General features: G+C 44.8%; 9 protein-coding genes across 9 annotated transcripts; 7 read left to right on the top strand and 2 right to left on the bottom strand.

Moving 5' to 3' along the window:
• Positions 1 to 351: 351 nt before the first annotated feature.
• On the top strand, positions 352 to 1,013 carry L199_002404 (uncharacterized protein; the record flags this gene model as incomplete). Its single annotated transcript, XM_064888148.1, has 4 exons — positions 352 to 491; positions 579 to 688; positions 808 to 827; positions 897 to 1,013. The coding sequence occupies 4 exons, from the start codon at positions 352 to 354 to the stop codon at positions 1,011 to 1,013; spliced, it is 387 nt and encodes a 128-aa protein (XP_064744220.1).
• Positions 1,014 to 1,810: 797 nt separating this feature from the next.
• L199_002403 (uncharacterized protein) lies at positions 1,811 to 2,422 on the top strand (the record flags this gene model as incomplete). Its single annotated transcript, XM_064888147.1, has 4 exons — positions 1,811 to 1,956; positions 2,033 to 2,142; positions 2,223 to 2,242; positions 2,321 to 2,422. 4 exons carry the CDS (start codon positions 1,811 to 1,813, stop codon positions 2,420 to 2,422), a joined length of 378 nt encoding a protein of 125 aa, XP_064744219.1.
• Positions 2,423 to 3,186: 764 nt separating this feature from the next.
• L199_002402 (uncharacterized protein) lies at positions 3,187 to 3,954 on the top strand (the record flags this gene model as incomplete). The annotated part of the gene is made up of 4 exons (XM_064888146.1): positions 3,187 to 3,350; positions 3,480 to 3,589; positions 3,654 to 3,673; positions 3,760 to 3,954. The coding sequence occupies 4 exons, from the start codon at positions 3,187 to 3,189 to the stop codon at positions 3,952 to 3,954; spliced, it is 489 nt and encodes a 162-aa protein (XP_064744218.1).
• A 275-nt stretch (positions 3,955 to 4,229) lies between these two features.
• On the top strand, positions 4,230 to 5,184 carry L199_002401 (uncharacterized protein; the record flags this gene model as incomplete). The annotated part of the gene is made up of 4 exons (XM_064888145.1): positions 4,230 to 4,355; positions 4,434 to 4,489; positions 4,602 to 4,917; positions 5,044 to 5,184. 4 exons carry the CDS (start codon positions 4,230 to 4,232, stop codon positions 5,182 to 5,184), a joined length of 639 nt encoding a protein of 212 aa, XP_064744217.1.
• Positions 5,185 to 6,236: 1,052 nt separating this feature from the next.
• On the top strand, positions 6,237 to 7,028 carry L199_002400 (uncharacterized protein; the record flags this gene model as incomplete). Its single annotated transcript, XM_064888144.1, has 3 exons — positions 6,237 to 6,388; positions 6,568 to 6,748; positions 6,879 to 7,028. 3 exons carry the CDS (start codon positions 6,237 to 6,239, stop codon positions 7,026 to 7,028), a joined length of 483 nt encoding a protein of 160 aa, XP_064744216.1.
• A 609-nt stretch (positions 7,029 to 7,637) lies between these two features.
• On the top strand, positions 7,638 to 8,589 carry L199_002399 (uncharacterized protein; the record flags this gene model as incomplete). Its single annotated transcript, XM_064888143.1, has 4 exons — positions 7,638 to 7,769; positions 7,872 to 7,927; positions 8,012 to 8,315; positions 8,449 to 8,589. The coding sequence occupies 4 exons, from the start codon at positions 7,638 to 7,640 to the stop codon at positions 8,587 to 8,589; spliced, it is 633 nt and encodes a 210-aa protein (XP_064744215.1).
• Positions 8,590 to 8,761: 172 nt separating this feature from the next.
• Positions 8,762 to 10,636, bottom strand: L199_002398 (uncharacterized protein; the record flags this gene model as incomplete). Its single annotated transcript, XM_064888142.1, has 4 exons — positions 8,762 to 9,355; positions 9,461 to 9,547; positions 9,617 to 9,695; positions 9,756 to 10,636. 4 exons carry the CDS (start codon positions 10,634 to 10,636, stop codon positions 8,762 to 8,764), a joined length of 1,641 nt encoding a protein of 546 aa, XP_064744214.1.
• A 358-nt stretch (positions 10,637 to 10,994) lies between these two features.
• On the top strand, positions 10,995 to 12,203 carry L199_002397 (uncharacterized protein; the record flags this gene model as incomplete). The annotated part of the gene is made up of 4 exons (XM_064888141.1): positions 10,995 to 11,176; positions 11,253 to 11,356; positions 11,492 to 11,807; positions 11,909 to 12,203. 4 exons carry the CDS (start codon positions 10,995 to 10,997, stop codon positions 12,201 to 12,203), a joined length of 897 nt encoding a protein of 298 aa, XP_064744213.1.
• Positions 12,204 to 12,427: 224 nt separating this feature from the next.
• L199_002396 (uncharacterized protein) lies at positions 12,428 to 14,102 on the bottom strand (the record flags this gene model as incomplete). Its single annotated transcript, XM_064888140.1, has 7 exons — positions 12,428 to 12,547; positions 12,634 to 12,830; positions 12,909 to 13,033; positions 13,107 to 13,239; positions 13,314 to 13,541; positions 13,609 to 13,696; positions 13,767 to 14,102. The coding sequence occupies 7 exons, from the start codon at positions 14,100 to 14,102 to the stop codon at positions 12,428 to 12,430; spliced, it is 1,227 nt and encodes a 408-aa protein (XP_064744212.1).
• Between the last annotated feature and the right edge of the window lie 698 nt (positions 14,103 to 14,800).

Genomic DNA, 14,800 nt, shown 5'->3' with positions numbered 1-14,800 from the left:
ACCCCTCCTTTGGTATTGATAATCATTCACACCCGGGGAAGCGATTTTAGTCTCCCCGATGACCTTCCGCCCTCAGATTACCCCACTTCCCTTATACAGCACAGTACAGTATGACATGCCTGTTTAGACCGATTATCCTGTCCACCGAAGGTATGAGCATCGCACGTCCATTGATGCACATGGACATTGTCGCTCAAGCCGTTTGACCATCTTTGGATCTCTTGGCGTAAAACACCTTGCCAGATATAAAAAGGTGAGATCGTTCTCCTATCCTTTGTCCTTCATATCTCTCTCAGATTGTCTTTTTGTCATCGACAGCTTTGAATTCTCGCTGATATACATCTGACAAACATGATCTCAATTCAAGTGGCTCTTACCCTCTTCACTTCCTTCGCACTCGCCGCTTCGGCTAACCCAACCAAGAGGGACTTCCCTCCCCCTGTTGAGGTTATCAGACCTGAGAACAAGACTACCGAGCAATTCAAACAAGAGTGAGCATCGTACTCGAGATAAGTTTCCGGAACTTTCACACCCCGAATGAAGATTGGTGCAAGCTAAAACCTGCGATGTACTTCCAGGTTCCTCGAGCTGTGCGCTAAGTACTACGGAGGGAGCGAAGTCACCGATCGACCAATCTTTGTATTTGAGGATTTCCAAGAGAGCTTCGATCAAGATCAATGGGCTGGTAGTGCGTGACACACTTCTATTCAATCACTACACCTACACTTATCCCTCAAAGGTTCATATGAATTAGGTATTTGAAACGAAGTGTCAGACGCTGATGAGTGATTTTTGGTTGACACACAGGAAAAGCAGATGTTAGCTGTGTAAGTACACTACTTCTGCCAAACTAAAACCGTCCGATAGCTTATCTGACTATCGTGGTCCATTCATAGATCTACCAATATCCTACTGCAGAATATCAAAATATTGGTGTAGACGTAGCTATGGCCCTTGGAGGGGATGGAATCATTACCATTGATCCTATCGAGACTGGTGATGGGGCCCAATAAGAGAGAGAACCGTAACCTCCGGTAAGGACATCGGAGTGTAGGAAGGTGCTGTTCTCTCTGAGTAGGTCGCGAAGAGAGGTCGGAGGTATCATGTCTTGATAGGAGATTGTATATCGTGTGCATGTAGTCATGTCGGTTTCGAATTCCGGTATGATCACTGACCTCAAACAACGGACTCTGAATTAGCATGCCCCTGAGTACAGTTTTTCTTCCTCGAAATGTCAGATTGCTATTTCAAGTTGAGACATTTCTGAGCAATACATTTGGCATACAGATTGCATCAGTTCTCGATCGATTGATGTACAGATGTACCAGCCCTTCAGTCGTCCTCCTCAACCGTCTATCAAGTCCTCACGATTCGACCGACAGGTGGAATATGATGCCTATGATCGTGATTCCCTCCTTTGGATGGACAATCATGGGCATGAGCTTCACACTGATGGTCTCTTGTTGAACTATCACCAAGATCACTTTCGACCGTCTATCCAGTTGACCGAAAGATTGTACCGCATTCTGCCCAAGTATCAGCTGATCAGAATCGCATTTATCATGTACCTCGTGGTGAGATAGCCCTCGTCATTGATGGAGGTTGAAAGCCCGCTTGACCGTTACGCCTTCGCCGAGAACGAGTACAATGTGGATGTTGTCACTAACGTTTGACGATCGTCGTCGCGGCTGTGAAGCTGACAGGTATATTAAACCAGCTTCAGTTACAATTCTCTCCTTCAAATTCCCATCTCATCCCAGCTTACCACAATACCACGGGATTTCAAGTCACTCTCAGCAAATCATCAACAATGTTAGCCATACAATCCATCATTGCCATTTTCTTCTCCCTCGCTCTAAGGGGTATGGCCAAATCTGTTGATCCTCAACCCAACTACCCGGAACCGGAATTCGTCCTTCGACCAGATGATGTATCAATGCATGACTTCGAGAAACAGTGAGCGAAGATCTCAAATTACCCTCCATCCAGTATATACAATACTGAGATCGTCTTGTGATCTCAATCTCGCTAGATTCCTCGTTCTCTGTCCTAAATATTACGGCGAGTCCGAAGCTACCGACAGACCGATCTTCATCTTCCAGACTTTCCAAGAGAGGTTCGATAAAGATGTTTGGCATGGGCGTGAGTATATTCTCACCCCTTCCTCGCTCATTGGCAAGGCTAACCACAGAATCACTTACATGGTTTTGGCTCTGTTATAGACAAAGCCGCTGTCCAATGTGTAAGTCATCTTCCCATTCTCCTATCTTGAAATATGCATTCACAGAGCGACTTGATTCATATTGATGCAGATTTATAGATCTACCAAGTTCCCACTGGGGAGTATTGGAATATCGGTGCATCGGTAGCAACTGATCTTGGAGGCAGTGCCCTTGCTACCCTCTATGCTGATGCTGAGTAAGCGTCATAGGAAGGTATTCGGGCATTGGCGGAGTTCATCCATAGGCATGTGTCCGGACCGGTTTTGTTCTAACCTATTTGGTCTATAATGCACGAGCCATTTGATCCGATAATGCAGTGTATACAGTACTCGAGTAACATGAGGATGCATCCTGATGTTTGATATCCATCTCCTTGCAGATCCTCTTCAGGGTTGATAAATATGGTCAGTGCGTGTCTCATTTCCGATTCTGATGGTGAAAAACACTTCCCTTCGTGGTCCAAGCGTTTCAAGTTGATGTCAGTCCGCATGGTCCCCGTTGAAGGATGATCCCTTCCCTTTCTTTTCCCACTCCAATTCTCCACTGAACCACGTTCTTGTTCGGCTCCACACTTCTGTACACATCAAGCATAGACTGGTTTCATCGTACACATACACGGGAGTGATATGGAGCTGAGCTCAATGCCTGTTCGCTCGCATCAAATCCTTACTCTTGCTCAGATACTTGCACAGCAGCAACCCACTGTTATTCGAGTTGAAACCTTGAGAGGGGAAGGTGTTTGATGGTTGTGTGAAATACATTGTCTGATGGATTGATGGACTCGGGCGTAGATCAATACTAACATTAACAACAAACACGAGGAATCAGCATATATAGAAAATCAGGTCAGCTGGTATTCAATATATATAGCATGCCTTTGCCTCATACTCACCACTGATGAATCATTAATCCAATAATTATCTCTCTCTCTGTCTATACATATATATATATCACTTTAACCAATATGACCCTCACGATTTCCCTCTGGCTATTCTTCTCAATCTTCATCACCGTATCGGCGAGGCCACTCGGCAGTGGGAACAGTCAACAAAAACCTTCACCGTACCCTTCGCCAATCAATATCCTTCTTCCTTCTAACAGAGCGGATATTTGGGATTTTGGGAGCGAGTGAGTTCCACGTTGTATCACTCGCACTTACTGCACACCATCATCAAGCTCATCGCTTTCTGGTTCGCTTCCTCTTATGTGAAAGAGCTGACGCGAGCGAGAATGATCGTTAAAATCGTCCTTTGACAGATTCTCAAACCTCTGTTCCCACTTGTATCTGGATATCGATAACCCGCTCGAACCTAGATTCGTAGATGCTAAAGTGGAGAGAACGTTGTTGAACGATGATTATCATCCAAGTAAGTTGACCTGACACGGCGGAGACTGTGTAAAGTAGCTAATGTTCAACTGTTAATCGAATAGATGAAGCCCTGGCAAGCTGCGTGAGTGTTACCTCTTCTGACTCTCCCGTCTCTATCCTCTTTCCAAAGTAGGAGGCTGAAGCTGAGCAGCATCAGACCATACATAGATCTACCAATACCCCTCTGGCGAGATGGTCCAACTTGCTCCGTTCGTAGCCGAAGAATTACACTGTTTCACCCTTTCGCCGACGAACGTCAACAAATTGAGGGAGGAGGTGATTTCGAAGGATAAGAATCGAGGGAGTAAGGTGAAGTTCAGTAGGGACGTATACTACGCGAACGATAGAGATACGATGTCTTGACATGTATATTTTTGGTTTTGGTGAAGTCGGATTTGACCGAGGAATTTCACTGGAACTGCTGTGGGCACCATATGGTACTTTTTGCCATCACTCCATTGATACGAGACTGGCAACAGCACTCAAGCTGAAACAAAGAATCAGCATGAAAGGTTCATATGATTTTGTGCTGACTCAACTGGCATCGTTGAATCAACACTGAGTCTCGTCCGACTCAAAGCAACCCACTCTAATCAACAACGCTTCAATTTTTCATTCTTCCCTGTACTCAACCGGAAATGTCCGAACACCCTCCTTCGATACCACCTTCGCCCGTTCAACAAGGACCTGATGGACCATATATCCAGATACCAGGGTATGATCTGAGATTAACGCTATGGAGAGAGACTGATGTGGGCGATGCTGTGAGTGACAAACAGTGAGAACAGTCTGACCTGGGAAAGGGGACTTGGGAAGCTGATGAGTGAACAACTGCTATCCAGGTTGAGCTTTTCAATCATCCGGATGTAGGCAGATGGGCATGTCTTCGACCGTACCCGTAAGGCATATATCTATTTCCTACTCTATACTTGAGGTATCCTGATGCGTGACGACGTATCTACTTCACGTTTGACAAGTATCACTAACTCACTCTGACTTCCTTCTTCAAGATACGGTCCAAAAGATTATCAGTTCATCGCTTCAATCCTCCCCTTGCATCGCACTCTCGCCTCATCCTTCCTTGATGCTACTCCACCACCACTCAGTGCCCTCGAGTCGTGCCCGATGTTCCCCCTCTCCGCTTTGAGGGATGATCAAGGCAGAGTGGTGGGATCGGCTAACCTTGGTCCATCGCAGAAGGAAGTCGGCGCTTGGGAGATTGCATATGATTTGCATCCTTCATTACAAGGGAGGGGAATCGGGCGAATCATGGTACAAAAGTTGATAGAGTTTACGAGATGGTTGGGAGTCAAGAGGGTCGTAGCTGTGCGTGTATTGTCTTAACTTGTGATTTGGGTCTGCAATCCGTCCACCAGAAACGAAAAATAAATACAATCCCTTCCATTCAGTATTAAAGAGGTCTTGCTAATCCTTCTTCCCTATTATGAATAGTTCTGCGAAACATCCAATATCCCTTCATCTTCCCTACTCAAGAAACTTGGATTCACCTACGTCGGCGAGAAGCTACAGCAGTATCCTGAGGACAAAGGTGGTGATGTGAGGATAATACATGGGTATGAGTTGAAGCTATGAGCATAAGAATATATTTCTACCTTGTCATCTATCAATGACTATCTATGTACCCGTCGCGGCTCTGTAGGGGCTGAAATCACCATGTCATGATGTGGTAACTTCGGGTGTCAAACATGAAGCCACTTGAGTTATTCGATCTCACAGGATTACATATACATATACGCAAGTTTCAATCATCGTAAACGAGCCGGACCAAGTTCTTACATCTGCAGTATTGTCTCCCTGGATATGTACCATGTTGTTCCGAAACGATGCGACGTCGGTGGCTTGAAATAACCTATGCGGGTAATGTAATGTTCATGGAAGTTTTCACGTGATACCTACTCGTACAGTATACCATACATGATGCGAGGATTTTTCACGAGAGAAACCCGAAACCTGGTTCTCGTTAAAGACTGCAAGAGTTAGGGGGGACACGAAAACCAGTGACATCCCGCAAAAAATAGATTTAAAACAAGTCTAAATCAGATCCCGCTTCCTAAATTTCCCTTGTAAAGGTAAAACTTACCGCAGAGTCGCAGTTGAGAGTACTGGCTATTTTGAACCTATCGCTACGGTAGTACGATTTGGGACGTGCGTCAGATCTGATCTAACAAAAAGCGGTACCCGTTACTCATGCGTACTTTGTATGCGTATGTGAGAAATTCGATTTGTCGATTATTTGAGGGGTCGGATTCAGCAAGTAACGTACTCTACCATGTACCCTTGTTCCCCGCTCTTGTTCCTTTCTTCGACCAGTCATCCAAAGTGAAGGGAATTTTTCGACTGGGGACTACGACGAGTAGACTAAAGGTATCACGATACAGTAGTAGCATGAAAGCTATGTGTATGCGATCGATCATTGATGTATCATACTAATCAATCAATCCTTTCTCATCATTTGTTTCTTGAACATCCTTTGAGCTGAACGAACATAACAGCAGAATTTAGATCTCGAGAATACAACACCTACAAGTCAAACCGAGCATTAATCAATTGAGGCAATCCACAAGCTTCATTCCCCCGCCCGTACTGTACCCTTCTTGTTAGTCGAAGAATAGCAACAATCCGATATGTTCAGCAGACTACCAACTCTCTTCATCACCTTCATCCTGCTCCTAGTGATCGTCAGAGTAGAAGGGAAAACACGGAGGACGAGGGATACACCGAAATATATAGCTGTTAGCATACCTGATTATTTGGATAAATGGGATTTCACAACTGAGTGAGTCAGTACTTAATAACTCTTGACGTTATCTGCGTTGGTATCTTTGAATAGCTATGGGAATAGGAAACGGGTGGAAAACCTGGGATATTCCCATATTCCTGTCCCCAGCCGATGTTTACCTTCAGTCAATCTTGATCACTTACGCTAACTGCTTTCTAATGTTCATGTACATGTAGATTTAACAACCTCTGTACTGGTATTTTCCCAGATGACGGCGAATCCTCTTCACCCATCTTGAAAGAAACTTCAGCAGAAGCAGCCAAGATGAACAGGTTTCAAGCTCAATTACAATCCCGAGCAAGTATACCAGGTAGCAGAAAAATGAAATTGACCGGGACGCTATTTACAGTTAGCTGTGTAAGTGCATTCTATTTATTCATTTTAACGAATATCCCAATATCACCCCGGCGATTGTTTCTCATATCTATCAACCAACCTCAAGGCTTATCAATTACATTGTGCTAATACTAAACAATCGACATCGCAGCTATACCGCTATCCTGATGGCGAGAACCACCAGCTCGGATCGTACATTGCCGAACAGCTTGGAGGAAGGACAGTGGATATCGAGAATGAATTAGCTCATTTGGAAAGAAAGAATAAGAATAAGAATGGTAGTGGAAAAGCAAGACGATAAATTCAATGGGAATCGAATTGGACAATAGGATTGAAGAAGAACTTTTCTTTTCGTTCATTCCTGTTATTGTTGTGTGTTTTCATTTATATACATCATTTCATCTGATCCTCATGACAATTTCATCGAGATCCTTCTTTCGACATCAATCAAGAGGACCATTCATCTGCACAGTTAGACACACAGATCTGTAAACGTATTTATTCAATCTCTTGCTTTTTCCCTCAAATCTGCCGAGGCTGGACCTTCACTGTATTTTTAGATAATCTATCTCTTCCGCCATTCATCATAACGACTAATCAATAAATATAGAGTACCAGTTTTCGTTTCTTCGCTTCTACCTAAAAGGACAATTCATGTCATAGATTCCGATGTTGATGTCATCATGTATAAGTAGCTTTTTGCATAGACATGTCATCTAGCTAAACATGTTGGCAGCACGAGGTACAGAACAGAACACTCGGCTTAACCCGATAAAAATAACAACCATAATCTCAAACCCATAAACAACGAGCAGATATCTCTCCAATTCATGATGTACTGCATTCATAACCATACTCTCATGCTATCACATCATCTCAACTGCATGGAAAACACCATATGACATAAACCATGTCATCTCCTATCAAGATATCAGATACAGGAGAATCATATATCCCCTTAAAAGTCCCCTCTCGCCTTGGAGTCAATGAGGAGGGTGACCTACGGTTGACACCATGGAAGGAAGATGATCTGGATGATCTCGTGTGTTCATCTTTTCTCTACATTCTTTGGACAACAGTCATGTAAAGAAGAACTTCTCATGTATCATTGTCCCGTTATATTGACGTAGTATATAATGTACAGATCGAATTGTTCAATCTTCCCAACATAGAAAACTGGGGCAGGGGTCGACCTTCACCGTGAGTCGATCTCCTATCTTCTACTCCACTCCCCTGTAAACTTGGTCTCGACCTCATATTGTTTTCCGATTTGTTTCTGCAAAGATTCACTCGATCCGACGCAGAGGACCTCATACCTGAAATCCAATCCCACCTTTCCTTCAACCTTTCACCTTCCCTCTCGACATATCCCAAAACGCGTGTCAGGTTATCTCCCCTTGGGGCAGTTCGTACCGAGCAAGGTAAAGTGATCGGTACAATGGGTGTCAAACCTCCTTTAAAACCCGAATCTGAATGGGAAGTCACGTATAACGTCCATGATGATTATGCCGGGAGGGGTATCGGTAATGCCATGGTGGGAGTTGCTGTAGATTTGGCTAGATGGTTAGGAATTGAAAGATTGATAGCTGTATGTAAATGACGCCCGAGATCCCAATCCCAATTCCAGCATACCTTGTTTCTCATTCTACGCAACCTTTTTCACGTGTGACTTGGGCTACGTTTAGAGCTGACTGACTGTGTATGGGTATGTGAACCCACAGCACACGGAAAGAGGTAATTTAGCTTCCAACCATATCCTACGGAAGAACGGGTTCGTCATACAGGCAGAGATAATGGTAGAGTGGCCTGAGCATAGAGGGGGAGGACAAAAGGAGGCGTACGAGTGGGTTATAGATCTATAGATGGGTCAGGTATAAAGTCAATTGAAGAAATGCATACAACGTGTACTAGAATAACCTATACAAGGTGACCCATTTTTACTAAGAGATATCTTTACCCTCATGTATCATTACAATCGCTAAAAATGAATGACATCCCAAGACTGCAACACTGCTGCTCACCTCCGTCTACCACCTACTGATCAATCTCCAACACATCCACCCTTCCCTTCCTTTGCTCAGTCTTAGCCATCCCTACCGCCCTCGTCAACCCATCTACAACCTCGGCCAAAACTCTTACTTCCTCCTCCGGTCCCAGACCCACATCATCCGATGAACCAAGATGGAAGCCCATCATTGAAGCAGAAAACATCCCCAACTGATCCCTGTAAATTTTCACTTTGGTCCGTGTATCTTCCAGATTCCTACTTAACCTTCTAATATCGCCTATAGTCTTGGTGGTGATCTTGAGATCTCTTTCCACTAATTCGACCTTGGATGGTTCACCACCTACGAAGAAATGAGACGATTTGTCATACAGTAGTTTCCACCCTGGAGATCGATCTTTCTCATATCGCAGTCCAGTGGCTGTACGGCTCAACTCGGAATCAAGCGATTGACCGTGGATGGAGGCTTGAGAGGCGTGCTGTGCTGCTGTGGAAGTGAGGGCGTAAATTGTGTCTAGCTCTGTAGAGAGGCGGAGTAAGAGGGAATGAAGTTTGCGGGAGAGGACGGTAGATGTTGGGCGGGTAGGTGGGGGAAGAGAGAGGAGGTTCACTAGGTCGTGGAACTACAAAAGAATGAAGGCATCTTCAGTATTGATGCTTGTAAGTGATAAGGTTCTCAGAGACCAGAACGAAAGGGGATGGATCGCATGAGAATGCGCAACACTCACCTCCCACTGTAACCAGCTAAAAGCATTGACAGTCTTTGAGTCGATATGAACAATCTCATCTGACAGATCACGAGTCATATCTCCGAGCTATGGTATCATACAAGACAATGGAACTTTGTTAGCATTACTTTTGATGTTATTAAAGGTCGACCTCACATCCTTGATCTGCTCAGCAAATATTTCTTTCCCTTCCAAGGTTGATCCAGTGTTAACCGTAACAGCCAATTCCCATATCCTAGATTAATTTCCCATCAGTATTCCAGCACGCACTCTGTTACTTGAAGAGATTACTCACTTGACATAATTCAGTCCTCCAGCTACACCTCCCTGACCTAGCATCCTAACACTATCAAATATATCTCTCGCTCCTCTCGCCTCCTGGGCTAAAGCCCTGGCGTATGTACCTATATCTACAGGATCCTCATCTTGCTCCTCACCCGATCCCCAACTGGCCCAGAATGGTCTTGCAGGTATATTCGTCCCGTTAAGATGATGTGAGAGAAGTGATGTCTGGCAGAACAGTCCGGTCAACAGACAAGTGGGTGTAGCAAGTGTTTTGGCAGGTAAAAGCAATAGTTCTTTTCCTAGGATGATATCGGAATCTTGAGCAAATCCCAAAGTGCTCGATATAAAGTCATTAGAGAGGTATCGAATAGCTCTGCCCAGTAGCTTGAGGATGATAGACGGTAATAAAGGGAGAATGAAGTATGCTGCCAGACTACCTATCGTGAGGAGTAAGACACCATTGGCGAGATGCGCGAGAAAGGGGCTGAGGAGGATATGCAGCGGGGCTAGTAGTAGTCGAAACGGAAGTAAGAGGATATTGAGGGTGTCGGTCAGAGATGCTGGTGTCGGAGATGGTATCGCGGGTCGAGTCTGCCTAGACGGTTGAGGGCGAGTAGGAATGGGTTTTCTAGGCGTACTCCTGGACTTGGTAGTACCAGATGTATGCTTAGGTCTACGCGAAGGCGATGAGATCGTTGATCCAGATGGAGAGTTTCTACCTGATCGATTTGATACCCTCTCTGGAGTTTTGGGCTGCCGGCGAGAATTGTTATCTAAATCTTCCCAGTTATCATCGTCGGATTGTTTGGGCTGTCGACGAGATAGTCCAGGTTCGGATCTGTACCCTCTCTTCTTGGTGTTGAAGCTGTTCGAGAAAGTTGCCGAGGACATGTTCAGAAAGTGCGGAAAGATATCCTGAGGTATCTCTGACAATAACACGCTATCTTCCCAATAACACTAACTGTCTGGTACAAGATATCGTTCACAGCGTCTTGAACTTTTTTCCAACACATCGTGGTGTGGTGGCGAGATGAGATGGGATGGGGTCATGACGTAACAAATACCAAGTCTTCGTGTCACGTGACACACGCCCCCCCACTTAAGCGCCTGGTGCGGGGTCATCGGATCACTATCGCACGCCATATCAGATAACAAAGCAAACAGGACAAGGACAAAAGACCATCTTCACTCATTGATCTCTCTATCATCTGTCTCCAAATAAATCTGGGTAACTATCTTCCAGCCCGCCATGTCCCTCTCCGGTGTACTCTCAACATTCGACGCGGGTCTATACAAGTACCCAATCTTCACTTCCGGTGATCTCACTTCGGACAAAGCGGTGGTGTTCATTGGAGGATTGACCAATGGTTTAGGAGCTGTACCGTTCAGTTATCCTTTGTCAGAGGCTTTGGGCAAAGCTGGTTGGAAGTTGTGAGTGCGATGTCTATGTTCATCCCTCCTATCGATACATATTCCTAGGGAAGGATCGCTGAAGGGGTTTGAGCAGTGTCCAGTTCCACTGGAGTTCGGCTTATGGAGGATACGGTACAGGTAGTTTAAAAAGGGATAGGGAAGAGATGGAAGCTTTAGTGAAACATCTGCGGGAGACTGGTGAGTACTGCCTGTCGATCTTCCCTTTGTCTCCCCTATAGTTATTCAAGCATCATCCCCTTCTTGTACCTATATCACATCTTACCCGTATCAACCAACGCGATCCGACATCTGATATTCCGCTTGACTACGTAGGTCTGAAAACTTTAATTATTGCCGGCCACTCGACCGGCTCTCAAAACGTGATACAATACCTCTCCAATCCTTCAACCTCTCAATCTTCTGAGCTCAAAGTCGAAGGCGGTATAATGCAAGCTCCAGCATCCGATCGAGAGTACCTAGACCTATTGGGATCAAAGGAATGGTTCGAGATGTTACCATTAGCTGAACAGATGATCAAAGATGGTAAAGGTGATGAGCTCTTGCCAAAGGAATTTTGTGATAAGGCCAATTTTGGTGGCAATCCTTTACCTATAACTGCGTATAGATTATTCAGCTTGATTGGCGTTGGGTGAACTTCTGTCTTTCCTGTCTTCCCTCATCTGCACAATCTCAATTTCCTCTTCATTTGGTGGTACAATCCCTTGGCTGATAATATCCATCTGGGTGTAGTGGAGACGATGACTACTTCTCTGACGATGTTCCTCTCGATCCACAAGAACCATTCACTCATTCCCTGTCATCCTCATTCGGCAAACTCTCAGCTCCAGCCTTGGTGCTGTATTCCGACGCAGATATCAAATATCAAGTTGGCGATGTTACGGAGAAATTACAACGATGGGAGAAAGCCTCGAATGGGAAGTTGGAGTGGAAGTTGCTCAAGGATGCTTCTCATGATGTTGAGCAGGCTGAGGCTCAACAAGTGCTTTGCGGATATGTGGAGGAGTGGTTGAAGAGGTTTGAGTAGATGGAATAAAGATGCCAGTAGATGTATATAGATGGGTTGAAGATTACCATATATCATTATGAACTGTAAGATACCCCATAACACGGCACGGTATGTTTGTTTCAGTAAAATATCAATTCAATTTCATCTCATTTTCAATCCTGATTCTGATACATATCATTTCATAAGAACGTCAACCCGAGACCCATTCACATACTTCTTCTAGCTTGCGAAAAGCTACAAAATTAATATCTAGAAGCTACATCCGGAGTATTCAACCATCCTTTTAGTTGTAAAGCCTCAGCTTTAGATTTGGAGTTGGGGTCGTAGTATGGTTTCTCAGCCAAAGACGAGACTCTTGTACCCTGTTACACGAGATCGAAGCATTTCGTCAACATGTGTCCCACCACTACAGCTGGCTCAAACCTTTTCAGTGGGATCGCGAACTTACATGTCTTTCACCATCATAATCGTACGAAACGGTGTGAATAGTCGATCTATTATCCCAGATGGCCGATGTTCCGGGAGTCCAATGCCATCGGACTTGAATATCGGTTGATCGCTCATAGACGTTGTACAAGTAATTCAGGATAGCATCCGATTCAGCTTTATCGAACCCTTCAATTCGAGAGGTCATAGATTGATTGACTAATCACAACACATTAGTCAGTCAAAGGAACGAGAATGTGCGGTATCTCCCGACATGATACTGCTGGATCTACTCACTCCATAGGGCTTTCCAACCTGTGACAGGATGAGTTCTGACTAGCGGATGAGTCCTTTCGACGAATTTTTTGTCTGCTTCTGGATCGTTCTCGTCCTTGTAGCTATGTGCTGATCGATAGACACCACTACAAATACATCATATTGAACACAACCTTCCCAGGTGTGCTATTTTCGAATGATAAACAGGGCCACACTTACTTTAATCCATCCACAACCTTCTTGAACGCAGGAGAGAGCTTGTCGTAAGCTGCGTACCCAGATGCCCAGAGGGTGTCTCCTCCTACTTCAGGAACGGTATCTTGATGCAAGTGTGTATATCCGGGAGGGTAAGCTACATAAGGATACTATCAGCATCCTCAATTATGATTATTCTGCTTTGGAAGCAATTTTGCGTCATGTACTGACCTTCATGAACTAAATCAGTGTGCCAACCAAATTGACCACCTCCATAGGGTACTCGATGAGATCTTCCCCTGTACACTTTATCTTTCCTACCCTGTTCCCAGATCAGGGTGATACCTCCTCCAACACCTGGTACTTGGGCAGCTTGAGGGTGTCTTTCGATCTCACCGTCTCCGAGGTAGATACCGAGCTCTTGTTGTTGTTGAGGTGAGATATCTTGGTCTCGGAAGACTATACACATGACAAGCATACATTAAATGAGCATAGTCTGTCTCGTATGATGGCATATACGACTCACAGACTATGGATCGCTCCGATACGAGTAAAGCAAGTTCATCTTTTTGTTGATCAGTCAGATCTTTGAGCTGTAATCCTACAATCTCAGTCTATAGGACAGTCAAATAATATGTTACATCAGCATTCTATCCTATTGGGCATCTGGAGGTAGACACTCACACCAATCCATTTCGTTAGATCTCTAACTTCTTTCGCTGCTCCAAACAAGGCTTTCTTCTCTTTATCAGCTCTCAGCCCCGGATCCTTGTATTCCCGGAGATTTTCTCTGATTTTGCCTACTTCCTGCACGTAATCAGGTTTAGGTGGGAAGTAAGGGTATCCTCCTGAAAGGTCTATACCGGCTTTTTGATATCTTCGAAGGGTATTATCAGGAGGTAAGACAATTTCAGCTTTCGCCTCTTTCAGAGCTGCTTTCAATGCGGTGATATCCTCAAGGGATGATTTCGCTGGAGGGGCAGCGGCTGGAGAAGCGGTGTCCAGGGCGATAGGAGCCATAGTGCGTGCGGACTTGTATGAAGGTATCGATTCAGGTTCTGGAGGATTCGAAATCGTTTGGTGTTCTCAAAAGCCCACCAGTCGACCGCGTTCGTATATATGTAAATATATATAGCACCAGTTGTTCAGCGTCCACCTCTAGATGATTCATACTGCATACCAACCATCTTACAGTCATCACTCTCTCGGTCATACCCGAAGATGCTTAATCAGCTCAAGTTCATTGGCATTCACATGATCACGTCGATATCAAGAAGAATGGCGTAATATCATCTGTGCTATTGGATATCAGCCAATCAAGGATATTCACGGTCGAACGAGACATTCGACAAGGTCCTCTGATCAACTCGCAACGACTACCCTACTCTACTCGTGACCATTGCGTGATGGTAACGATAAACTTCGATGGCGTCATATTATATCAGCGAGATTCCTTATCGGTAGGTCATTTTTCCGACATTGCAGCGACGACAAAACCGAGCTGTTTGATATAACACTCAAGCGAATACTCTACTGATCGCCGCTGTGATTGTGTATACATACCAGATTGAAGCGGATGACTGGCCATGGCGAAGGTCTCTATCATCACGCCATCTGACGCGTTCATTTTAGCCTTGTCTGCACGATGCCAAGACAAGATAGACGACAGGAACAAGCTTAAATCGTGCTTTTGAGTGATATCAGTGGCTAATGTGGAG

Source organism: Kwoniella botswanensis, chromosome 1 (genome assembly GCF_036426115.1).
Source record: "Kwoniella botswanensis chromosome 1, complete sequence".
In the NCBI taxonomy this organism is placed as follows: domain Eukaryota; kingdom Fungi; phylum Basidiomycota; class Tremellomycetes; order Tremellales; family Cryptococcaceae; genus Kwoniella; species Kwoniella botswanensis.
Note: the sequence above shows the minus strand (reverse complement) of the source record. Positions and strands in the feature narration are given on the sequence as shown.